At 37.8% G+C, this 26,904-nt stretch overlaps 1 protein-coding gene across 2 annotated transcripts; it reads left to right on the top strand.

The window, feature by feature from the left end:
* Positions 1–76: 76 nt before the first annotated feature.
* Positions 77–26,904, top strand: LOC127065234 (5'-3' exoribonuclease 2 homolog). 2 transcript variants are annotated; one of them, XM_050997302.1, is made up of 17 exons: positions 77–311; positions 559–686; positions 1,023–1,134; positions 1,222–1,395; positions 1,473–1,635; positions 1,721–2,181; positions 2,433–2,639; positions 2,729–2,881; positions 2,972–3,144; positions 3,240–3,408; positions 3,827–3,916; positions 3,998–4,154; positions 4,321–4,549; positions 4,637–4,843; positions 4,925–5,022; positions 24,853–25,097; positions 25,663–26,904. In XM_050997302.1, exons 1-17 carry the CDS (start codon positions 237–239, stop codon positions 25,720–25,722), a joined length of 2,901 nt encoding a protein of 966 aa, XP_050853259.1. In that variant the 5' UTR covers positions 77–236; the 3' UTR covers positions 25,723–26,904. The 2 variants fall into 2 exon arrangements, with proteins under 2 accessions (XP_050853259.1, XP_050853269.1); XM_050997312.1 differs by lacking the exons at positions 24,853–25,097; positions 25,663–26,904 and adding an exon at positions 18,950–19,032.

Raw genomic sequence — 26,904 nt, 5'->3', positions numbered from 1 at the left:
CTGTTAAGCATTATAGATGGCGTGCCGAGAGTTGACGACTAGTTGCTACAACTGCATATATATTACCGCCATTCTATGCACGTAGCATCAGGTAGCATATGCTTTCGAACATTCGTGTGTGTAGTACATGTTATGCGTGTAACAGGTTTAAGATTATTTTTCTGTAGTGATTAATTTGTGAAAAGTGATCAAAATTTAACGGTTTTATTCTACTTTAAAATAATATTAATGACGATATGGGTGTCCCAGCGTTTTTCCGATGGTTAAGTCGAAAATATCCTTCCGTGATAGTCGAGTGTATAGAACAAAAGGTAGGTTAAATGATTTATTCTGATTCATATTTACCTCATTATAACAATAATTTCAATATATTAACGTCGTATATTAAATAACGATTATTATTTATTACTTGAAATTTATTATATTTGCTACCAAAAAATAAGAATGAAAAGTCTTTTATCAAATTTTGGGTGGGCTGTTAGGTTATAATTTTATCGAGATGTTGTTTATATGGTTATTTTAGATTATAATTATTAATATTACGTTGTATATTAACAGCCAATAAACTCTAATGGAGTACATGTTCCTGTAAACTCAGCAGATCCTAATCCAAATGGAGTTGAGTTTGATAATTTATATTTGGATATGAATGGAATCATTCATCCATGTACACATCCAGTAGATCAGTTAGTATATCGATTATAAGTTACTAATTCTTTAGTTAGAGTTTAAGTCAAATTTTACTACATCATATTTCGTTTCAATAAGTCTTATACGAAGTTATTTACTCGAATTATAAATATTTCATTTCGGTATATCTATTTGAATATGTTATGATATTATAATTAGATTGTTAGAATATCGAAAAAATGGCGGACTACTTGATATTGAAAGTAACTAACTTGGCGTAGACTGATTGGAACAGAATATTGAAAATAGTTATGATCGTAAAAAAATTAGTTTTCCTAAATTTTGAATTGAATTAGTTCCGTATTTGAATAATATTTGATATTTTATCATAGACCTGCGCCAAAGAACGAGGAGGAAATGATGGAGGCTATTTTCGAGTGTATTGATCGTTTGTTTCGTATTGTAAGACCCAGGAAGTTACTTTACATGGCTATAGATGGAGTTGTGAGTATCGATATACTCTCAATATATCATATAAACAGTTTATATATAAACGTTTGCTGATGTATTTAATGCGTTATCATCCTGCAGGCACCTAGAGCTAAAATGAATCAACAAAGATCACGTCGTTTCCGTGCATCCAAAGAAGCGAGTGAAAAACTCATTGAAATTCAAAGGGTTCGTTCTGAATTAGCTTTAAAAGGAGCTATATTACCACCAGAAAAGCCGAAAGAAGAGCACTTTGATAGCAATTGCATTACCCCGGTTTGTAAAATTATAATAAAAATTATTATACTTGTTCAATATACAGATGGAGGATATAAAATAATTTGTTATTATAGGGCACTCCATTTATGGCAAGGTTATCAAAATGTTTACATTATTATATACACGATCGTTTGAACAATGATCCAGGTTGGAGGAACATAACAGTTATATTGAGTGATGCAAATGTTCCAGGAGAAGGAGAACACAAAATAATGGATTTTATTAGAAGACAAAGAGGTAAAATTATATTTTTAGAAGATCGCATAGAAATATAAAATTAAATGATCAATTTATTTTATAATTGCCTATTTTTCTCCTGTAGCTCAACCCAATCATGATCCTAACACACAGCATGTATTGTGTGGTGCCGATGCTGATTTAATTATGTTGGGTCTCGCTACACATGAACCCAATTTTACAATTATTCGTGAAGAATTTAAACCGAATAAACCAAAACCATGCGATATATGTGGTCAATTAGGACACGAAATGCAAGAATGTACTGGAGCAGAACTTAATCAAAAAGAAGAGAACAATGCATTTTCCGCAGAATGTCAATATATATTTGTTCGATTAAATGTTTTAAGAGAATATTTAGAAAGAGAACTGCAAATGCCCAATCTACCGTTTAAATATGATTTTGAACGTGCTATAGACGATTGGGTTTTTATGTGTTTTTTCGTAGGAAATGATTTTCTACCTCATCTTCCGTCATTGGAAATTAGAGAAGGAGCTATTGATAGGCTTGTAAATTTGTACAAAAAGGCTGTGTATAAGACAGGAGTATGTATAATATGTATTTTCTTTTTTTTATAACTCCTAATGTATATATTAAAGATTAAAAGTTAATAGAGAAGATATGTAATATTAGTTTATAACTATCTGTTTAAATTGTGTTAAACGTTATGTCATTGTTCGCTATTAAAAGAACTTTATGAATAACTTGGAAAAAATAATCGCGGTAGTTTTTTGCATAAATATTAAAAACATACGTTTAAGAAATATTACTTGACAGATATTTATAAAAATTGCAGGGATTTTTAACGGATAGTGGTGACGTTAATTTGGATAGAGTGCAGATGATAATGTCTGAACTCGGTGAAGTTGAGGATGAAATTTTTAAGAAAAGGCAACAGAACGAATTGGCTTTTAAACAACGTGAAAAGGATAAGAAAAAAAGATTAAAAGCACTTAGCAATTATAAGCCCAAATGGATACCTACAGGACAATTTGCACCTATGGTGAATTTTATATTTATTTTATTTTCTTTCTTTTTCTTCTTTTTAACATAATTATAAATATTTAGTATTATTATGCCATGATATTCCAGCCATTGGGACAAACCGTCAAACCAGTTGAAAATGCACGCCATGAAGCTTATCAAATGCGCATGCAAAATCAACATTATAGTACTTGTTCGATTATGCAGTCGGAACATGCATCGGTAGCAAACACCGCGCTCGAAAGTATGCTGCGTGCTGAGGTATATATTTATGTTTTTTTATTTTCCTCTACTCGCTTTGCTAATTTTGTATCGAATATACTGACTATATTTTGTATATATTTTCGATAGAGTAAAAACGATTTAAACAAACGTAGAATCGATGAGATATCAGCGGATGATACTGATGATGATGATGATGATGAGGATCAAGCACACGATGAAGTTAGACTTTGGGAAGATGGTTTCAAAGATCGTTATTATGAATCTAAGTTTGACGTATCTCCCGAGAATCTCGCATTTAGGTAATCAAATAAGTTCATTAATAATGAAAAACTTAAATGAGAATAATTTCAAATGGCAAGCAATAATATAATATAATTTGCGGCTAATTTTACAGAAACAACGTAGCCTTACAGTATGTACGAGGCTTGTGTTGGGTTTTACGTTATTATTATCAAGGTTGCGCTTCTTGGAAATGGTATTTTCCATATCATTACGCACCTTTTGCAAGTGATTTTATTAATATTGGTGGTCTTTCTACAGAATTTGAGAAAGATACTGTACCAGTAAGTATATACGTATACTTTTTATATATACAGGGTGTTACAGAATATGTATTAAATATATTTTATTTTACTGCTGAATTCAGCACACTAAAATAAGGAAAAAAAAAAAAAACGTGTAAATATATGCCCAATATGACTTTGTTTCCGAGATACAGCGTATTTTTATTACATCAATTGTTCATCTGCTTTTACAGAAATAGCTCCAAATAGCTCAAAGTTTAAATGCAAACGTTTGTTGACTGTAGAAATTATCTGTGAAGGCAGCTAAACAAATAAATATTGGGTATATGTTCATATGAATTATCTTTTTTATTTTAATATTTTGAAACATCCTACATATATATACATATATGTGTTATATTAAGGTTTACAATCATCTTCGTATATACAAATGTCATACAATATTTTATCGTTGCAGTTTCGTCCTTTAGAACAGCTGATGGGTGTATTTCCAGCAGCTAGTAGTATGCACGTGCCACAACCATGGGCAAAATTAATGAGTGATCCAGTAAGTACTAAGTATTATATATATTGGCCTATGATAGAAAAATTTTCAAAAATTTTCTATATAAAAATCTATCAATTTTAGAAATCTCCGATCATAGATTTTTATCCAGAAGACTTTAAGATAGACCTGAATGGTAAAAAGTTTGCTTGGCAAGGTGTAGCTTTACTTCCTTTTGTCGATGAAAAAAGATTGTTTAAGGCATTAGAGCCTTATTACGACAGCTTAACGGAAGCAGAAAGTAAATATTACATATTCATACATACATACATGCATATAAATATAAATATATATATATATATATATATATATATATATATATATATATATTACATATTTATAAGAAAAAGAATATGAGAGATATATTTTACAACGATTATTTTACGATGAAAATTTATTTTTCTTAGAAAAACGAAACGTACGTGGAGACGATCGCTTGTACGTCGGTATAGGAAACAATGGATATAATTTTGTAAAAGGGCTTTATATAAATGGAGTGGGATTTGATACTGAAACGCCAATACGTATAGATTGTATGAGAGGTATGGTGTTGTTGGCAGAGGATTGTGTCGGAGATGGAGCTACACTACTTTCTCCGATCAATGGATTACCAGTACGAAATAATAAAGTATATTGGTAAGTTTCTTGAAAAAATTAATAGTAATGATCTTTTATTTTTATTTGATCAGAATTATAATCTTTTACGTTATTGTCTTTGTGCAGTGTACGTTTCCGAGATCCAAAGTACAATAGTAATTTCATCTTTCCTACAAAGAAATTGAAAGGTGTTATAGAACCTGCAAAAGTGTTGAAACCTCAAGACTTTGAACAGATGAATCGTAACAATGGTAATCAATGGAGGCCACAAATCGGTTTTACTCCGTCGACACGATTTGCATCTTTAAGCGAGGCTGGTCATCGAATGCTCGAGTAAGTTCGAACTACAAATATCAATTATTTTGATTTATCGATCGTTCGATCATATAAAATATATCTTTTCTTTTTTTTCAGTCATCACACAAATTTCAATAGAGCATTACCGATGTATGGACACGTACCACCACCTCCGAATGTTTATCAACATCAACAGCAATACCAGCAACATCACGGTAAGTTTGATTTTAAAACGATAATAATTAATCTAATATCACATACGTACCGCGGATATCCGAGAGTGCGTTCATACTCGTCGTCGAGTATTCTTCGGTTTAACGATGCTGAGATTATCGGAGTAGAATGAAAATAATACTTTATAAACGTCCAGTCGTCATAGATGAGCCACGTGCGTCTGGATAGTAGGAAAGAACCCGTCATTGTTTTTTCCCCTCTTCTTATAGCTGGCGTCGTATTACGATCGGCCCTCTTTTATTGTTTTACGTTTCGCCCCTTTCTAACATTGGACAAGAGAGGGAGACGATATCCCTCAATCGTCTCGACGATAACCAAATTTGTAGAAAATTTATCCATTTTCGTGAGTAGAAGAAAAAAGATAAAAGAAGAGAAAGATAAGGGAAGAAAAAGAAAAAGAAGAAGAAAAAGAGATAAAAAGAAAAAGAAGAGATGTACTTTAAAGTCGAGACAAAGTCGAGTCTCATTCGAGAAAGGGCGCGTGCGCGCGCGCGACTCATCCGTTCGGAGAACAGGCTGGGAGGGTAGAAGGGGTGTTGCAAGGCCGAGGGGTTCTCGTTCCGGATTAGCTCAAAGGGTAGTTCGTCACGTAGAGCGTGACTCCGGCCGTTTCGTTGTTTGGCACGTCGAGTCAAGCAACGGTTCCCCGGCTTTCGCCCAATTATAAAACAAACGCGGTGCACTCTGTAATTATCCAATTAGCGGATGTACCTCTCTTTCACCCTCATCCCCTTCCGCGTCACGATCGTTGTCGTCGTTGTCGTCGATTGCGTTGAGCTCCAAGTCCTATCTGCCGTTGGCAAAAGGAGAAACAAATGCGGACGACTCGTCATCGTCGTTCGCCGCCATTCTCCTCGTCGTTGTCGTTATTGAATACTTAAAAAAATTTTACGAATAATATAGTCCTCTTTCAAAATTATTTTTCGAATTAATCATTTACGAACGATAGCTATGTGTCAGATATCTAAGAGAATAGATGATATTCTTTATCAGATATTTTTCTATCTTAGAAACATTTTTGCAATAAAAATTATTGAGATCTTTTAACGATGAGTTTATAATATCGAACTAGTTAACACTACTGGTTCTAAATTTATTATAACTTTTGTTATCATATACGATATGATCAATTTTGATAAATTCTTTCTTCTTCCGCTTCTATTTTGCTTTGAGATACATACGAAGTAATACCTTAATATGCCGGAATAAATTGTAATCGGTGATTATAAAAGTGGTCCAATTGAACAAATTTTTTTCACACGCATTTTTTTCTCTCTCGCATGCTATATAAACAAATTTTGAAATTACACGAACTAATTAGATTTTCAGAATAAATATACTTATTTTTCTTTTTTTTTTTTTTCTTTTTTTGTCATTATAGAAAAATAATTTTTATAAATAATTCAAACCCAAACGTCAAAATATTTCAATACGAAAAATATATAACTTTGATCATTTTTATAATTACCGTTTCAGTCGTAGTGTTTTAGTGTTATTAGAAAAGCAATAATCTTTTCTAGAAAAGAACGGTTATCGTGTTATCATATCTTTGGTCACTTTCTTCTTCGAAGGGTGGCCGGCACGCGGCACTGTTTCTGGCATTTACATCCCTCGGTAAATCAATCACACACGCTTGCCCGCAGCCAGCGTAACGTTTTGTTTTTACGTTCGAGTCCACCGGATATAGGCACGCGCGCGCGTGTCTGCAGGTCACGCCTCTTCTGAGTGTCACGGTGTCAAGACCAAACTTCTCTCGTAATTCATCTTTCCACAAATTTTTCGGCTTTGCGCCACTTTTTGTTCTTTCTTTCTATTCTAGATTGAATTTCTTCATAATTCGACTGCGAAATTTGGTAGCTACGAGTATATCTTATACGAGAAATATCTTCGAGATATCGTAAAGCTTCTTCGAGTATCTTTATCAAGTTGCATACGATGATCGTCAAAACAAAAAAAAAAAAAAAGAAACAATAAAAACTAGCTTTATTTAAACAAGCGAAAGTCTAAGCAGGTATCCTTCCACAAATTTTTCGGTTTTCTTATCGCTTCTTGTTCTTTCTTTCTTTCTTTTTTCGAACGATTTTCTATACGATCTTACTCAAAATTTGGTATATATTTTATGGGAGTATCTTCGAGATAGAACGCCGTATAAACTTTCTTCGAGTATTTTTATCGGTTGTATAGGACGTCGACGGATCGTCAAGAAAACGAGCTTCGTGTAAGCAAGCAAAAGTGTACGTCCTCTTTCTCTCTATCTTTCTTTCTCTTCAGCAGGGGTGAAAGGCGATGAGAAGAGAGAGAAAGAGAAAGAAAGAGAGAGAGAGAAAGATAAAGAGAAAGAAAGACAGAGAGAGAGAGAAAGAGGAAAAGAGGAAGGGTCTCGTCCATCCGTCCATCTTCTCGTCGTTGGGATGACAGGTGCCGGGCCCCTCGTTAGACAAATTAAGCTACGTTCCTGGCCTCTCGCCTCGTTGGTGGCAGAGCGTTTCTCTGTCTCTATTCATACGTCCTTTTCTCTCTTCTCTGTCTCACGCGAGCTCGTTCGGGACTGGTTTCGAGTGGACTGCAAACACTCGTGCAGCAGCGGTAGCAGCGGCGGCGGTGGTGGCTACGGCAGCAGCAGCACCAGCACCAGCACCAGCAGCAGCAGCAGAAGCAAAAGCAAAAGCAGCAGCAACAGCAGCAAAATTTCGAAACGCGCGAGTAATAGCAAGACGAGTCTTCCGAGCTAAAGTTCTTACGGGAAAAGAAAGAGTTACCGAATCGTACGACCCGAAATTATTTAGAAATTGTCGGAATCATTTCTCCACATTTTTTTTCTTCTTCGACGTTTAGATTTCGATCGATTTATATGAATCCACTTTTTAATCGTAAGACTTATTTCAAAACTCGTTCTGTTTCTTCTAAATACGCCTGCGCGTTAATTTACATCGATAAATTAAATCGACGATTCAATTTCCGTAAATTATAGTTAAGTATGAAAATGACGTGAAGTTAGTATTTGAAAGTTCTTCTAAATAATATCTGTATTTACGATGCATATGTTTCGTAAAAATTACCACCTCATCGATTATTTCTTTAACCACCGGACGAGTACGTCCGCTTATCGTGTTTCTCTCGCTCTTTCTCTCTCTTTTTCTCTATCTCTCCTTCTCTTTTCGCGTCTCTTGAGAAACTACAAAAACGCCTACGCGAGGTATTACCCGTAATGTACGCGTCGTCCATTACACGCCATTATCCATCCATTAGTGCTTCGACGGTGAATTCAACGGTGGTCGAATCCAGAAGGGCCGTGCGATACGAACGAAGCTCCTTTATATTTCTCTTTCTCTTTCTCTCTTCCTCTCTCTTTCTCTTTCTATTTTTTTTTCTTTTTCTTATTTCTTTTTTTTTTTTACTTGTGGAGGAAGTAAAAGAAGAGGAAGAAAAAGAGAAAGACTGAGAGAAAGAAAGCAATCGCGAGAGGAGACTACATCGAAGAGATAGCACGAGTGACAGGAAGAAAGAAAGATAAAGGAGATGTAGATGCCCGCAGTTTCCTCTCTCTCTCTCTCTCTCTCTCTCTCTCTCTCTCTCTCTCTCTCTGTCTCTCTGTCTCTCTGTCTCTCTCTAAACGTCCATTCATCCTTAGCCTATTCATATTACTCGAGTGGAGGCCTACCTGCGTAGCTATTTTATGGTAGGCCTATTAAGCTATAAAAGATCCGTCGTGATTCACCTTCGAAGATGGATCAAAACGAAGACACGATTCTTAGATCTTCGTTCTAATACGTACATCAATTTTTTGTTAAGACTTACTCGAGTTGGAAATCTCTAAAGGTACTACGTTACTCGGAAAAGTCGAGGTGTCGAGTAGGAGCAAGGATCATAAATCGAGATTGAGATTCAGATCGAGATAGGATCGAACGTCGTATGATGATATCGATAATACTACTCGTGCAGGCGGCAGCCTATGCTCTCTTCTTTTTTGGTTTGACGGCATCGGGGATAGATACGGTCCCTCTTTCGCTCGACGCTTTTCGCTCCTTGCGTGGGGCTGACGGGCGTCACCGACAGCGCCGCGGCTAATTTCCCCGGCATTGAGCCGCATTGTGCTCTAAATCGGTCTTCCGCCTTTCCTAAGCCACCTACCGAAACTAGCATCCCCGACATAACGTCTGTCTACAGACACATATACAAAAGCGTGATCAACCGTGATCGAGATTTGTTCGAAATTTTGAAAACTTTTAATGGCTCTCGTTGCATCCGCTAAAAATAAGAAATCGCTCGAGGAAGCATCGAGAACGAAATAGTAAGAAAGAAAAAGAGAGGGATGGGATGGATTAAATGCAAAAAGAGAAAAAGAGACGCTTAGTGTCTTTTTTTTTTAGATGTACATTATGTATGTACATAAACGTATATAGAAGATCCATGATTTTTTCCGTGATCAATCGATCGCGATTCGTTCGAAATTTTGCAAACTTTTAATGGCTCGCGTTGCATCCGCTAAGAATAAGAAATCGCTCGAGGAAGCATCGAGAACGAAATAGTAAGAAAGAAAAAGAGAGGGATGGGATGGATTAAATGCAAAAAGAGAAAAAGAGACGCTTAGTGTCTTTTTTTTTAGGTGTACATTATGTATGTACATAAACGTATATAGAAGATCCATGATTTTTTCCGTGATCAATCGATCGCGATTCGTTCGAAATTTTGCAAACTTTTAATGGCTCGCGTTGCATTCGCTAAGAATAAGAAATCGCTCGAGGAAGCATCGAGAACGAAATAGTAAAAAAGAGAGAGAAGGGTGAGATGGATTAAATGCAAGAAAAAGAGAGAAAAAGAGACACTTAGTATCTTTTTTTTAGATGCACAATATGTGCATGCATAGGTATATACATAAACGCATATAAAAGATCCGTGATTTTTCCGTGATCAATCGATCGCGATTCGTTCGAAATTTTGCAAACTTTTAATGGCTCGCGTTGCATTCGCTAAGAATAAGAAATCATTCGAAAAGCATCGAGAACGAAGTGGTAAGAAAAAGAAAGAAAGAAAGAGAGAGAGAGAGAGAGAGAGGGAGAGCGAGAGCGAAGAAGATGGATGGATTAAATGCAAGAAGAAGAGAAAGAGATATTAAATGCATGAAGAAGAAAAAGAGAAAGAGAGACATCGAGGCTCAACGTATAGATGCATACAGAGATAAACAAATACATATAGGAGACGTTTTTTCGTGATCAACCCGTGATCCAGGTTTCTTCAAAATTTTGAGAACTTTTAATGGCCCGTGTTGCATCAACTAAGAATAAGAAATCGCTGGAGGATGCGTCGAGAATGAAACGGCAAGAAAAAGAGAAAAAGAAAGATAGAGAGATAGAAAGAAAAAAAGAGAGGGAGAGAGAGAGGGATGGATTAAGTGCAAGAAGAAGAAGAAGAAGAAGAAGAAGAAGAAGAAGAAGAAGAAGAAGAAGAAGAAGAAGAGAGACACCGAGACTCGAGTCCCGTCGAGAGGGATCCTCCCTATCGTGAAGGGTCCACCGCGTAGACAGTCTCACTAATTACGCCGCGCCTCATTAGCGTGGAAGCTCGCTCTCGCTTAAGGACACGTACGCCCACTACTTTCTCTCTCTCTCTCTCTCTCTCTCTCTTTCTCTCTCTCTCTCTATCTATCTATCTCTCTTGCTCGCTCACTCTTCGACTTCGTCAAAGATACGGATTTGTTTCTCCCTCCGGAACAAGCGGAGGAAAGTAGAGACCTCTGCGACACTCTTGGAGTCGTCGGTGCAAAAGGAAAAAAAAAAAAAAAGAAGAAGTATTAGCAATTAGAAAAGTTCTTTTTCGTTCGTTCTCCGTGTAAAGTTCGAAGAGGTACTTCTTTTATTAACACGGTTATGTATAATCGAAAGGAGAAATTGAAATGATCGATTTTCGATCTTTCATTTTTTTATATTGATGAATACAAACGCAAAGATCCTTCTGAAAAAAATTGAGAGTAAGAGATAGATAGATAGATAGATAGATAGAGAAAGAGATAGATAAATGGATGGATGGATAGATAGATGCTTGGCAAAGAGTCGCTTTGATTATCAATTCCTCGCCTGACCGATTTTCAGATTCCGCAAGAGCAATCACCGATTCTCGTTCTGGTCAATCCTAGAGGAGCGTGAAATTCTATTAAACCGTCTCGATTTACAGAACAGAGGGTTGTTCGCGCGATTTCTAGTGGTGGATGGAAAGTGAACGTCTCAACCCCAGTAACGTCCGATATAGAATCTAAAGGGGTCAACGGATTGATTCGTTTGGACTTTTACTTAAACCCTAAACTTGTCTCTCCACCCCTATCGTCAAATCGATATCTCATCGAACTTTGATTTATTATAATGGCTACCTATTACCTATGCGTCATCATTATGTTGTACGAGGGGAAATTTATCGAGAGGTATTGAATCGGTTAACGATATCGTCGTACTTTTAACGTTTCATTACATTTTCTAGAAATGGATAATATCTACTTATGTATATATATATATATAATAAAGTGGAAATAATTTTGAAACAATGATAGATAAATGAATGTAGGAAGTAGTCATAATGCCACTCAAAACAAGCTTTAAACGGTCGAGTCACCTTCGAATAGGCTCAAAGAGTCGAAGACGAGTGCGTCATCTTGAATTACATCCCCGTGACCTAGCTCGAAAACGTTTGCAAACGACTACTTTACACAAATGGAAATGCATCAGCATCATTGTAGAGTCCGAACGCTCTTCTATTTCTTTCTTCGTTGATATTCAACTATGGATGAATAGTGGACCTTTTTCGTACCTTCTTTAATCTATAATACCACATATAAGAAGTAAATGGTGCGTATTTCCGAGACACAGAAGGGACGTTAAGGTTCTTCTTTCTATCTTACTTTCTCCTTCTATTTCTTATTGTCAAAGATCACTCGGTACACCTGTTCTGTAACCTCTAATTTTCTTTTCCCTTTATTCTCTCGCTTTCCTTTCTTCGTAGCATCTCTGTCGATCAGAATGGCGCAATCGTTTGCACGATTTTTACTCTTCGAGAGAATAAATCTTTCTTTTTACTAGAAAAGTAGAAAAAGATCTTCAAGATAAAAGATTCTATCGATGAAAATCATGTTTGTATTAGAAAGAAAAAAAAAAAAAAAAAGGAAAATACGAAAACGATCGGACGAATAAAAACGATCTTAATGGGATATCTAGCCTTAAAAGCCAGTAGAAACTAACTACTTACAGGCTTTTTAATTGATTCTCGCAAAAAGTAGTCAATTCTTTCGACGAAAGGAAAAGAAAGAAAAAAAAGGAACATTGGTATTCGTTTGAAGTGCTAGTTCTTTTGTTTTCCAGTCTTATTTGGTAAAAACGAATAGATAGAGAGAAAGAGAGAGAGAGAAGAAAGAGCCAGAGGGGAAAAAAGAAGGAGAAAAAAAGAGAGAGAAAAGACGGTTTTTACGTGCGGTTAAGCGCATCTCATTGCGCTAAGAAAAATCATCGTCGCGATCAAGATTTCTTCCTACTTCTCTTCTTCCTCTTTCTCCGTCGGCCCGTTTCTTTCCCTTTCTTCGCTTTCATTCCAATTAACCTTGAAGCCACGAAGCGGCCAGGAGTCTCGCCGCAGGATGCGAGGGAGAACCAACGTATAAAGGGTGCAGTCGAATGAGATTAATTCAGAATCGACGACGAGTTTTTTTTCCTCCCTCAGTATACGCATGCACGCGCATACGATGAAGTAGAAGGAGACGACGAACGGTTTGTCTTACTCTCTTTCTCTCTATCTTTCTCTCTCTCTTTTTCTCTCTTTTCGAGCAACAAGCAAGGAAGCGCACAAAGCTATGATTTCTTTTGAACCACTCGTTTCCTCTAACCCCTCTTTGGGAAAGAAGGAAAAAAAAAGAAAATAAGAAACGAAAAAAAAATCATAATCAAAAGAAAATAAATCCCGTTCGTTTCTCGAAAAACCGAAGGACCATTTTCGTTCGAATTTTCTGATCACACTGTAAAACAGCCAAGTGTTTCGTGGCGTATTAAGGGAGTCGAGTTCACTTCGTTTTCCATGTTTTTTCCCGAAGAAGAACTCTCTTGGAAAAGTTGGAAAGAAAAGTTGTTCCCAGTACGTAACATTCCGATCTTCCGACGATATCCTCACGCTCGGCTAGATCTAGAAGCCTGCTCGAGTATTCGAAGCGCATTTGTAATATAGAGAAACCACAGAAGAAAGTGGTACCTACTCGAAATCCAAGTTCTGTAGTTCGGGTCGCGTATGGTTGCTTCTCTGGTGAGGGAAGAGATTTGAAGAAAAGGTGAACCGTCTTTGGGTGCCGAGGGTGCGGTTTTCCACCTCATTTCCGCGCGAACCGAGGGAACGAGCTTACCTTCTGGGCCAGCGCCACTACCTCTTTTTAAAGTACGACTTCTTTTTTCTTCCTCATCTTTTTCCTCTCACGATTTTTTCCTCGTTATGCCTTTTGCCGAAAGCATCGAACAGCTAGGATGATCCAACCAAATCGGATTTACGAGGCGTTGCGCCCTTCCATATACATACCACGTCATTTCTATTGCTATAGAGAGAAATACTATAGAAAGAGAAAAAGAGAGAGAGGTACAGAGAAAAAAAGAGAGAGAGAAAAATTCATCTCCTTTTCTCCAAACGCCATTTTCTTTACTCTTTTTCTCGCGTGAAAGAAAAAAAAAAATAGAAAGATAAAAGTTACTTTTATCAAGTTACTTTTTCTTCTTCTTCTTCTTCTCTTATCGACTAGTAGAACATGGTTCCGACAAGAAACGGAAGTACAATCACCGGAGGCACGTTCTTCGATTGGCAGATCCATGACTGGTCTCGATTACCGCGGTCGGTATCGAGTTACGGATCCGGGCAAGCTCTTTTACCTCCGTCCTTTCCAAAGAGAACAGAGTGCAATCTAGTTTTCGTCCCAACGACTTGTTGACCCATCGTCTTCGTTTCCTTCCGAAGGATCTAATTTCATCGTTTCTACGACTCGACGCCTTCGAACGGTGTGGCTCGTCAACAGGTTTACCCGCAGGACTTCATGGAATGCCGCGTCGATCTTGTTCAAGGATAGGATGTTCTTCTTTTTTTGTTCTCGAAGAATTTCATTCGTCCGAGTATCTACTTTTTTATTTCTTTTTTCTCTTTCTCTCTTTTTTCTTTAATTTATTTTTTCAAACCACGACAATCGCTCGTATCTATAGAACGAGTTATCCATCTATAACAGATATAGAAGAAGATCGTATCTTCGTATTAACGAAGAAAAGAGCGACTCTCGATTCAGAAGAAAGAGAAAGAAAAAAAAAGAAAGCGAGAGAGAGAGAGAGAGAGAGAGAGAGAGAGAGAGAGAAAAAAAGAGAGAGAGAAACTACCGCCTTCGTGCACACCCGCACTCAAACTTAACTCCAGTGCCTTCGAAGAGCTCTTGATCTCGCAATCCGTACGAAAGTCTCGCGGCACATAGAACGATGAGAGACGTGGGATGAGAGGAAGAGAGGAGAGGGAGGGGGTGGGGAAGAAAGAAGAGCGAAGAGAGGAGAGAAGAGGGAAGAGGGAAGAGAGGCGAGACGCGATATCCCTCTCGGTGTAGCGTTTGGAGGAGAAGTCGACAACGACGGCAGCGACGTCGCCGACGACGCCGACGATTCTCTTTGTAAGAGCGGATCCTGATGGGTTGAGGAGAGGGGCATATTTACAACGAGAAAAGAGGAGAAGGCAGATGGTGGCAGGAGGAAGGAAGAGGGGGTGGCCATGGAAGAGGCACGAGGTAGAGGACGATGGGTGTGAAGCATCCTCGACAGTTCTAGGATACTCCTTGCCGGTATCCTGGGGTCCTCGGTGCATAAGGACCATCCTCGGTCTCTTCCTCTACTTCGCAATGTACCTACTCTCCTTCCCGATCTTGACTCTATCCTTCTCCATTCAACTCTCTATCTTTCTTTTTCTCTCTCTCTCTTTCTCTCTCTCTCTCTCTCTCTCTCCTTTCTTTCTCTTCGTTCACGCACCCGCGTAACTAAATTCTTCTTTAGATTTCTGATTTTCCTTTAGGTATTCCAATCTTCTTCCCTTTTCTCTTTTCTCTTTTCTTTTTTTCGCTCTCTCATGTTTTCTACTTAATGCTGTACCTAGTCACCTACTTAATATATACTCTACTTTACTTTATCTTATACGTTCCTCGAACTCTTGAATTTTTCTTTACTTTTGTCAGGGGATCTCTTTTATCCTTTCTACCTGTTACCTTTTACAAGAAAAGAATTCTTTTTTCTTTGTAAATCGAATCGATATATGTATGTAACAGAAAAAAGGAAGAGAGAATGTTAAGCATTCATTTTGTATTTTCATTTATTGTTAGCTCGAATATATACATTTATATCGCCAGTGATCGTGTCATACAAATTGACGTTATTATGCAATAACCATGAATGGGTCGCTCTCATTTAACTGTTGTTATCAAATATGAGTATGAGAGAAAATTTGATATCAGGGTGTGATAAATTATGATAATTAAAGAAAACGTAAGATATTAATTATATTCTTTTATTAATTTCAACGTTTAACGTTAATTAAACGTTATTTATTAATCCGTAATTGACTGGATCGGATCGAATCTTTCTACATTATATATCATTGGAAATATCTTAGATCGTATTAATAAGAATTATATGTTTTGATTCGTCGTGTATACAAAAAAAAAAAAAAAATCGAAAAATCTGTTTTTTCCTCGATCAATCGAGATAATTATTGATTTCTCACTAAAACAAGGAAACGGTCGAATCGCCGATCGTCGTAGCCCTTTTGGACGGCACGGGCCAGTGCTACTGAATCTCTTCACAGGTGCACAAGTAGCTGTGTTGATTTATTTGATAAATGAGTAGTGGATAGGGCTTAAAGCGGGTGAGAGTGAGCGAGCGAACGAGCGAACGAGCGAGTGAGCGTGCGAGCAAGCTAGAAAGAGACAGAAAGAGAGAGAGAGAGAAAGAGAAAGAGAGAAAGAGAGAGAGGCCTCTCCAGCGGAGAGTCCTACAACGCTGAGCGCACTACTCTTTCACTCTTCTGCTTGCTCCCTCTCTACACTTTTTTTTCTCGCTCTCTCAAATCAAACGTAGTACGAGAGTTGGACCGGTATAGGTCCCAAGAGTACAACTTGAACGCTCACCGGGCCGAGTTTGCACTTTATTTGCCTCTGCCTTGCGCTTTCTATTATCCATATTTTCGTTGAGTTCCGTTGAGCGCGTTTAATGGAAGAGTTTCGTAGGTAGTAAACCATATCTTTGTATTTGATCTCAATCTTACGAGGGATTTCTGAAGTTCGACTAAAGTTCATTAATATAGGATCGATCGTAAAATAAAAAATATTCATCGTTTAAAAGCCGTTCCATGTTAACATAAATTCATAATCTTATCGTTTTATAAAAAAAAGATGTGTGTGTGTGTGTGTATGTGTGTGTGAAGCATCGTCGATAGTCTTGGTTTAGCCTTGACACGATCGTAATCATCGAGACTCGATTTGATATCGACTGGCTATGAATGAATTTCGCGAGCTAACTAAAAATGGAAATACACTTTTTTTTTTTTTCTTTACGACCGTAATATATTTCTACCAATTCCTCGTTCGTGAATTTTTTCCAGTATTTTCATTCGTCTCTTTCATTCGTCAGAATGCTAAAATATTGACTTTTGACGAAAGAGGAAGAGAGAGAGACAGAAGGAGAGAAAGAAAGAGAGAGATGGTTCGATTTAACGGGTCGTGTTTAAACGTAATCGGTAGTCCGTACAAATTAGGGACGGACGTCCTATTGTTTCTGAACAATATCAGAGGGATTACCCTGTTCGTATATACGGAAACGTCTGTCTCTTTGGTTGTCTGTCCCTCTCCATTAGGTATACATGTCTTCCTCTGAAGCCAATACTCAAGCATCTAGAATATCGTAGTGAGAGGAGTACGATTTATTCGACAGAAACCGGAGATATAAGGATCGCTCGCTCTTCTTGAGAGATCCCAAGTCGGTTTTCAACAAGAGAGACGTTGCTTGGAGACGATATTTTTCGGCTTGGAGAGACAGGGACCGAGAGCGAGTGTTAGAGAGTGAGAATGAGATAGATAGATAGATAGAGAGAGAGAAAAAGAGAGAGAGAGAGAGAGAGAGAGAGAGAGAGAGAGAGAGAGAGAGAGAGAGAGAGAGAGAGAGAGAGAGAGAGAGAGAGAGAGAGAGCGAAGAACCATCGGAATCAGCGTTTCTCTCGTCATCGTCGATGAATAATTAATGTGGTTAATGAATTAAACATTATCCGTTGGCGAAAGAAATTCTCGAGTGAGTACGCTGTTGTTAAATATTGGCTGTGTCGCTGCTTCGATTTAAACTTCTCTCGAAGGATCATCCGGTATTTCGTGAAAAAGGGCACCAAATTGATATTACCTTTTTAGTTTTATTCTTGTAATATACGGGATCTTTACCAGGACGTGTTTGATCTAAAAGAAATAACAGTAAACGTATACAATTGGATCGTATTCGATTGGTCATCGGTTTAAAAAATCATAAAATCGGTCTCTCGGTGTTAAAATCGGTCTCTCGGTGTAATACCTTTAACGAGAAGCAGGTTGGAGGCGCCGATAAAGGCGTCAGATAAGGCGCCGTCGTTGATTGGATCACCGCGAGAAATCGATATCCCTCGACCCCCTCGTCTCTCTCTCTCTCTCTCTCTCTCTCTCTCTCTCTTTCTCAACGGTATGGAAAAGGAGGTCCGCCAAGAGGGTGGCCACCCTCCGACGTACTTTCTCTCCTACTCTCTCTCTCTCTCTTTCTTTTTCTCTCTCGTTTTCTCTCTCTCTCTCTCTCTCTCTCTCTCTCTCTCTCTTTCGTTCTCTCGCTCTTTCTCTATCTATCTGTCTGTCTGTCTTCCTCTGTGTCTCTCTCTCTCCTCCTCTCTCTCCCTCTTCCTCTTCCTCTCTCTCTCTCTCTCTCTCTCTCTCTCTCTCTCTCTCTCTCTCTCTCTCTCTCTCTCTCTCGCCCGTTTTCGCTCTTCGCGTTCCTCCTTCTGGGCACCGGTAGAAGCATCGTGGTGGCTGCCTCCAATTTCCCCGCGACGTGCTCCTGGAGGATTCTCGAGTGGCCTCTCATCGCCCTCCGGACCATCCAACCGAGCTCTGTCCGGCAGTCTCCATGCCAACACCCGCTCGATAAATTTATTGGTCGCTTCTGACACGAGTGTACCCTGCTTTTATCTCTCTCTCTATCTATCTATCTATCTATCTTTATCTCTCTATCTTTCTATCTCTGTCTTCCTCCCTCCCTCGTTTCTCTCTTCCTTTCTTCTCTTGTTTTTCTTTGAAAGACTTCGTGCGTTAAATTGCAAGAAGACGCTAGCGAGAAATGCGAGTTCGATAGCGAGAACATACGATTTTGTTCGATTTACATCTTCACATTGAATATTTCATATAGATTTAAATTCATTGATTACTAAAAAAAAAGACGAGAATTATTCTTTTCGAAGAGCATCATTTAGATAAATAAATAAATAAAATAACGATACCGTGATATCTAATCGTGAAAGTAAAACTAATAGTAAAGATTTGTATCTTTCTTTCTTTCTCTCTCTCTCTTTCTCTTTCTCTTTCCCCCTTATTACATGATGGTTACTCTCTCGTATTATATCGCGAAATAGGGTTCAAATCAATCCGACTTCCCCCTTTGCAAAATTGTAAATAAATTAGGAGCCGAACGATCAGAAGAGTCAACACGTTACTCGCGCGCGGCCGTGCGCACCGAGTTGCCCTCTTGCGCGTATATACTCACACACATATATATACATACATACATATCTAAACACCCATATATATATCTATAAACATATAAGTGTGCGGTGATATCGTTGGTGTATTTGCGTGTGATCGTATACTTGCAGAGACGTACGTAACGCGTAGTTACGACGCACACGCGCACGTAATTTCTTATGGAACGCATGCGCGGTAGAAGAAGAGGTGGAGGAGGAGGAGGAGGAGGAGGAGGAGGAGGAAGAGGAAGAGGAAGAGGAGGAGATGGAGAGAAGGAGGAGAAGGAGGATGGTTACGTAGGAGGGTAGAAGGAAGTGTGGGTGAACGGTAGGCGTGCGCAGCGAGCGAAAAGGTTGGAAGGCGCGAGGGAGATTCGCCACGCCGCGTCGCACTGGGGCGGTAGCGGTCGAGGGGTGAAGGAAGAAGAAGGAGAAGGGTAGGAGAGAGAGAGAGAGAGAGAGAGAGAGAGAGAGAGAGAGAGAGAGAGAGAGAGAGAGAGAGAGAGAAAGGGGACACAGACGCGGAACCAACACAATCTCGATGCGTTTATTAACGCACGTTGCACGGTGGGGTTTGCTGTGCCAGCATCGGCTGTGCGGCAAGCAGCCAGGCAGGGTCAAGTGTTTCTCTCCGTCCTCGTCCGATCGTCGCTCTTTCCGTTCCCTCCTCTGTACCCTGCCTTTACCCTCTACCCTATACCACCTTTACCCCGTCGTCGTTCCACCACTTAGAAAGCTTCCGTACCGCACCAGCAATCCGTGCCGCAACTCGCTACACCCACCGAACGAAATTCGATGTCCTGTCTACCAACGTTACATCCTTTTTCTTCTTTTTCTTCTTTTTCTTCTTCTTCTTCTTCTTCTTCTTCTTCAAGGCTGTCTCTTTATTATTTTTTTGTTTCTTTCTCGTAACGACGAAAAAATCTTTCCCATTGATTTTTTCCAAGTCGATTGATAAGAATTTTATTTGTAAATATACGAAGGATATGATCGGTTAAGTACCTATAAGTATATAATTCTTATGTATACGGAGCTATATATATATATATATATATATATATATATATATATATATATAGTCTATATAGTAGTTGGAAGATATCATGAATGGTGATCATGCGTAGAAATCAGAGAACTTCCTACCCTCTCGTACTTGAATTTTATCGGCAATTGAACCGGATAGCCGTAACAATTTTGCTGGAAGAAAACGTTGTTTTTGTTCTTCGGCATACGCGTCGCGAATAGAAAAGCGAAGAATAAGCAGGAGTGCGCGCTCTCCTGCACGCAGCCTAGCGTTTTTCTCTCGAGCGTTTCACTTCGTCGAAAGAGCGCTTACGAGAAAAACAGAGAAAGAGAAAGAGAAAGAGAAAGAGAAAGAGAAAGAGAAAGAGAAGGAGAGAAACAGAGAAGAGAGAGAAAGAGAGAGAGAGAGAGGGTAAACGTCTCTTCTTTTTTCCTTTCCTTTCGTTTAGTTTCGCTGGCTGACTCGTCGAGGCGCTAGAAGGGCCGTCTTCAAGGGCCTTCGTTTCCAGTGGCTAAAGAGCGAAGGAGATAGAGAGAGAGAGAGAGATAGAAAGAGAGAGAGAGAGAGAGAGAGAGAGAGAGAGAGAGAGAGAGAGAGAAAGAGAGAGAGAGAGAGAGAGAGAGAGAGAGAGTGAGAAAGAAAGAAAGAGGGAAATCTTTCTTTCTTTCTTTCTTTCTTTTTTCTTCATTCTTTTTTTTTCTCGTCCACTCTCTTTCTCTGCTTCGAAAAGTCGTGCAAGAAGATTGAAAGGAGGAGAGACATGGACGTGGAAGAAAAAAGGTTGGCTCCAGGACGAGAAGCGAAAGAGGAATTATTTTCTCGAGTCGGCTGGCAAGTTAACTGGCTTCATGGGGAAAGACCTCTTTATTTTTCGTGCCTGTACGTGAGCTTGTAGCCGCTTTTATGACCGCGAGTTCCATCGAATGTGCTGGATCGCAAAAGGTGGAAGTAAAGTTTGGAAGAGGGGTTGAGGAGGGCAGGGAGGATTGGGGAGGATGACGAAAGGGCTAGCGAACAAAGACTTCAGAAATCGCGCGCGAGTGGTACTCGGAAGGCAGTGCTACGCCATTTTGTCGCAGCTACCGTTTTTCCTCAAGGACGCGTTCGTTAAGACGGAAGCACGTAAAATTACTATAAATTTTGAAGATCGACCAAAGCACTTAAATGCCGATAATTTTCTAGGAAAGTAATTTCTAATGTATATACTCGAGTTATGGATCAAGCTTGGCAAACGTCAATGTTTACTTTTATCTATAATTTCGTTTGATCTACATACGATGAGGGACTTGTTAACCTTGACCCTTGACATTTTCTACCCCACTCCCGCCTCCCCCCTTTTTTCTTTTCTTCTTCTTTTTCTTCTTCTTTTTTCTTCCTTTATCTTCTTCTTTTTTATAGAAATCGCTATCCTTTCGTCTTACACAAACATTATTCTTCTTGAGTCGTGCCTCTGGCCTTATATGCTTAGGTGGGTGTAAGTAAACATTGTACAGCACGTGTAAGTAAAAGGTAAGCTAAATAAGCGACTCTTCTCTCTCTCTCTCTCTCTCTCTCTCTCTCTCTCTCTCGTTCTTCCTTTTTCTCTTTCTCTTTCTTTCTCTAAGTCTTTTTTTTATGTGCTCGGATACGCGCTAGGAGAAGCGTGTACAAAGTGTCTCTTAACCAGCAATGTCTGGCTTTTCATTCGAGTTAGTCGGTTGGCCATACTTCTCTCTCTCTCTCTGTCTCTCTCTCTCTTTCTCTGTCTCTCTCTTTTTCCGTAAGTCTCAACGAAGATGCGGTAAAAGAATTCCAATTCTTTTTCTAAAAAAAAAAAGAAGAAAAAAGAAAATCCCGTACCTCTCATTGCACTTGTAGTCTCTCTTTATCCGTTTTAAAGGCTACGTACTTTTCGATCCTAGAAAATGAATTCTTATTGTCTCGTATATATGATTTTCTTCGTCGACTTCGTAAAGTAAATCTTTGCGAATTAAAAGATCAAAGATGGAGGACTATCCTCGTGGATATCGAAAAGTTTTCAACTTACGTTAGAGACATTTCAATCGTTTCGTAGATCCACATTGTCCGTGCCTTTTTTTTTTTTTTTTTTTTTTTTGTAGAAACGAAATCGGTGAAAGAACAAAAGAGAAGGAGGGAGAAAAGCGGGAGAGAAAAAAATGTGCAAAGCAATATCGAAACGCGGGGAGGAAAAGTTGGGTAGGAACAGGAAAGTGTAATTTCAGTTTGAAACAGGAATGGCAAAGAGAGAGAGAAAGAGAGAGAGAGAGAGAGAGAGAAGAGAGAGAGAGAGAAACCGACCCACATCGAGGTTTCGAGTGTTTGTATTGCTGACGCGGCGATCCAATCCAATCCAATACCCATGCCAGATAGGCAGCTATATAGTACAAGCGCATGTACCTACATATATATAATATGTATATATATATATGTATATATATATAGGTATATATGTATCTATATGAATGTACATATAAACGAATGTCTCTCTCTTTCTTTCCCTTTCTCTCTCTCTCTCTCCTTCTCTCTTTCTCCCGTCATGTTCACTCTCATTTAATTTTCCTCTCCGATTTCGAATATATGTAATTATGTGGTGGATACTCAACAGTACGTTTCCCAGGATCTCCATCAGGTATAGCTGCTAGTCGCATTGGTGTCTACTTTGTTCGTAGTTAATCGATCTATCGTGAAACGAGTCTCGTTCGTCCTAAACGTGACGTTTATTATCCGTGAATAAACATTAACCAGAGAGTTTATTTTGTAAAATAAAAAATAGACATTTTTCTGAAGGGAAAATTACAAAGATACGAATTCTTTTCTTCTTTCTTTTTCTTTCTTTCTCAATCTAGTGAAAAGTTTAATTAAGTAGGTAGGTAAGGAAAAGAAAAGGGGGTACATTTGAACTAGTAACGATTTTGGTGCAGCTCGATGATTTCGAGAAGGGATTGGAACGATCGGACGTGCGTCCCGTACGTCTCCTATTATCATAAACGCAACAATAACGAGGGATGATCCGACATGTAAACTGTTAAACCCATCCTACTTTCTCTGTCTTTCTCTATCCTTCTATCTGGTGCGCTCGTACGCGCGAGCGCGTCTGCCCGAGGTGAGCCACGGGGGACGAGGGTGAAGATTAGCGTTTGGTTCCCGTCGCTACGTATTGCTTGGAATTCACTGGGGGATGTTATTGTTGGCCGCCGAGCGAGAGAGAGACAGAAAGTGTGTGTGTGAGAGAGAGAGGGAGAGAGAGAGAAAACACGAATGAGGGCGAGAGCGAGAATGCAAGGAGAAATACGGCGGAAGCACAACGGCTTTGCCTACTAGTAGTAGTCGAAGAGAACAGGGGACCGTATAAACTGGCATGTACGACGAACGAGACCACCCCTACGACCCTCGATAATATCGACGCTGTTTGCCGCCTCCCATTAAGAGCTCGATTGAGCCAAACTATACGCTTATCGTGCGTCACTGATAATCCGTCTTCCGATTTACTTCGTAGGTACTTCGTTGTGGCTCTATGTATTTCACTCTGGACAAATTTCAAACTGAAATCCCTTGATTTTTGAAAAAGGATCCAATCGATTGGAAGTTATTTTATTTCGATTCGAATTTTGATAAATTCATTGGAATTTGTAATCTTTTTAACATGGATCGTAGACGGTTTTATACGTAAATATGTAAGAAATATGAATGGTCGTTAACGATGTTGTCACGTTCAATCGACTGTGTAATTAGGTAAGATCTCGATGAAAATTAATCGATCTTTCCTTTAGTCAGGATACATCAAACGAATATCACTCATGTTCTTTCTCAAACCTCCCCACTTAACATCGTTTCTCTTATTTCGAATTCCCCTTGACTCTTTGCTAAAGTGCACGATTTCGCATTTCGCAAACGGACTTATAAATATTCATAAGGGTAGTGGTAGTAAAAGAAGAAACAGAAGTTAGAGAGAGAGAGAGAGAGAGAGAGAGAGAGAGAGAGAGAGAGGAGAGAGAGAGAGAGAGAGGAGAGAGAGAGAGAGAGAGAACGTCGAAAGGGAAGAAGGATCGGTTCTTTTTGTTCTTTTGTCAGCGCGATCATTATATCGTGCCCTTAATTTCTTCCTTTTTTCTTTTTCCGTTTTTTTTTGTTTCTTTTTTTTTCTTCTCCGCCGTTCTGCTCGTGGAACGCGCGTGGTGAGCGTATAGGAAAAAAGAAAGAAGGAAAGAAAAAATAAAAGGATTCGACGAATGTATAGGCAAAACACGTTTCACGAAGCGATGAACTTAGTGAACACCGCCGCGTGCTGCACGTTGCCCTTTCGAAAATCCGTTATTAGCATTGCTGAGCGACGTTATGACGTTTCGTGATGCTGACAAACACGATGCGTCTTCTCTCCTTCTCCTCCTCATTCTCCTCTTCCTCCTTCTTCTCCTTCTTGCTCGCTAACTCGCATGATCTTCTCTCTTTTTCTAATAGTCACGACGTCATACAACACGCGTTCTGTATTATTTGATGGATGGCAGGACACGCGCCGGCACGTTCCCATTCACCTATGTTCGAATATTGTCTATTTCTCTTTCTATCTGTCTCTCTCTCTCTCTCTCTCTCTCTCTCTCTCTCTCTTTCTCTTCAACGCCTCGTAGAAGGTAGTAAATACTTGGATATCGTAGGGTTGATGGATAGTTTATAAGAGATTCTTAATCGCGTCTACTTGGTAAATTCATAAAGCTTGCATTCGACTACCCTAATGTCCAATTCACGGTATTTCTAATTATTAATAGACGAATAAACTTTTATTTGTTTAGCTCTTTATCATCTGATCTTTATTGAATTTATTTATCTAAAGTTATATGTGTGTGTTTATTTGATCTATGGATGTAACTTTTTATCTGAGGTATTATTAATACTTTATATTTTTGTATATATCTATAAAGTATTAATAATACTTTGAATATATATATATATGTATATATATTTGTTTAAATGTTTGTTCGTTCATTTGGGAAATCAATCTATTTTTTTGTTTCAGGATATCATAGTGGATATCAATCGAGATCGGGAGGATATAATACCGCTAGTTCAAGTGGATCCTCCTCGTTATCGTCGGGACCATGGGCTAGTGGCTATGGTCCAGCACCACAGTATCTTCAACACCGATCCATAGAATATCGCCAGCAACAAAGACATCCTTATTCACACCAACAACAGCATCAAGCTCGGAATGGAAACAATTATCAGTCTTCTCAGAACAATTATCATGGTTATCAACAAAGAGTAAGTTATTTTTATTATTTCGATGATCGATATGATTCTTGAATTTTATAATTCTAATTAAAAGAAGTTTAGAAATTAAATTTTATATATATATATATATATATATATATATATATATATATATGACGTCGTATACGCATCTCTTTAGTAAGAATATTCGTTAACTTTGATTTCTTCGATTGGTTCGATTTTTTTGCAAAAAATCTATGATATATTTGAGTCGTTAATTGTGAAATAGTCTGTCATTGGAGATATTAAAAGACATTTTGTCGCATGTTATTTTAAAAATATATTATGTATTCGTAAATTACATAAAGGAATTATATTTCAAAAATAAATATTATATTACTTATTTTTTCTGTTTGTCATAATAGATATATTATTTTTGAATAATTCAAACTCAAATGTCAAAATATTTTAAAATGAAAAATATGTAACTTGGATCATTTTCATAATTACTGGCTCGTTTCTCATAAATCATTTATTTGTTCGAAGTTTCTTGCTTCATAATTATATATATCTATATATATATTTACTTATATTAATTTCATTTTTGTTATTTCAGAATGGCAATTCTGATCGATATGGAGGTGGTAGCGGGGGAAGTAGCGGATGGAGACGATAAATGAATGACTTTTATCCTTTTCATAACGTCCGCTCTTATATTTTTTTATATTTTATTTTATGTCTTTTTAAGCCGCATAATAAGTTAAATTGCATAATCGAATTAATAGAATAATCAAATAGCGGAATATAAGATTACAATGTCGGTGTGAATAATTCTTTTTGTTACTATTAACAGCTGATCTATCATTTATTTTAAAAGATGATAATATAAAGATGAGTAACTATAGCATTCGAATGCCATAGCATTCGATATAGTTCTTACATGTTGAATGTACATCATACATAATAAGTGCATAATTTCATATGTATGTAGATTAGAATCAAAGAAAAAATCGCAATCCGTTTGTGTTCGATTATTACTTTTTCTTCTTTTTTTTTTTTTAATGTCCATATCGACTTTATCGAGGGAACAAAAAAGTTTTTTTTAACGAGAGGTATTATATATATATATATATATATATATATATATATATATATGTATGTATGTATGTATGTATACATATATGTGTGTATGTATGTGTATTTGTTGGTAATTCGTAAGAGAATGATAATTAAATTTAAGAAAGCATTCGAAACGAATCTAATCTAGACATTAAATTAAAACGTACATTTATTTAATTTAAAAATTGTAATGCATTTGTTACATATATACGAATGATTTTAATGTACGTATGTATTGATATGTAAAATTAATACGTGTTTATATATGTTTATATATATATATGTATATCTTACTTACATTTTTTATGAAATCAGTTGAAAAAATTTTCTAGAAACGATTCGTTTTCGTTTGCGATCTATTTCTCGTGACATATCTCTATAGAAAATATTAATCTTCTATAATAATTAATTTCATTTGCATAATATTTCATACTATCCTTAAATACGGTAGTATCGTCCTCTATCATATTATAGAAAATATATTCTTCTCTTTTTTCAATTTAGGAATAAAATTTCTCTCGATTATTTAACATTCTAAGCGTTTCATCGTCTCATTTTTTATACGATGGTCTATGTAGGTAAAATGCAGGACAATCGGCCGATCGGTTCGATAGCAGTTATGTGTAATGATTGTATTACGATAGACAAATAGTTATTGTTCATATTGTACATAAATATACAAATAATATACATTATCCGCTATTACTAAACGATCTATTAAATTAGAGACGTGCGTATA

The sequence above is a fragment of the Vespula vulgaris genome, chromosome 1 (assembly GCF_905475345.1).
Source record: "Vespula vulgaris chromosome 1, iyVesVulg1.1, whole genome shotgun sequence".
NCBI lineage: Eukaryota > Metazoa > Arthropoda > Insecta > Hymenoptera > Vespidae > Vespula > Vespula vulgaris.
The sequence above is the reverse complement of the archived record's forward strand: the minus strand, read 5'-3'. Positions and strand labels throughout refer to the sequence as shown.

Excerpts from the sequence above, each read along its gene's own strand:
- LOC127065234 (XM_050997302.1), top strand. The coding sequence starts at position 237 with ATGGGTGTCCCAGCGTTTTTCCGATGGTTAAGTCGAAAATATCCTTCC. Across the intron at positions 4,155-4,320 it reads CAGCTTAACGGAAGCAGAAA|AAAAACGAAACGTACGTGGA; the intron begins GTAAATATTACA and ends TATTTTTCTTAG. Across the intron at positions 5,023-24,852 it reads GCAATACCAGCAACATCACG|GATATCATAGTGGATATCAA; the intron begins GTAAGTTTGATT and ends TTTTTGTTTCAG.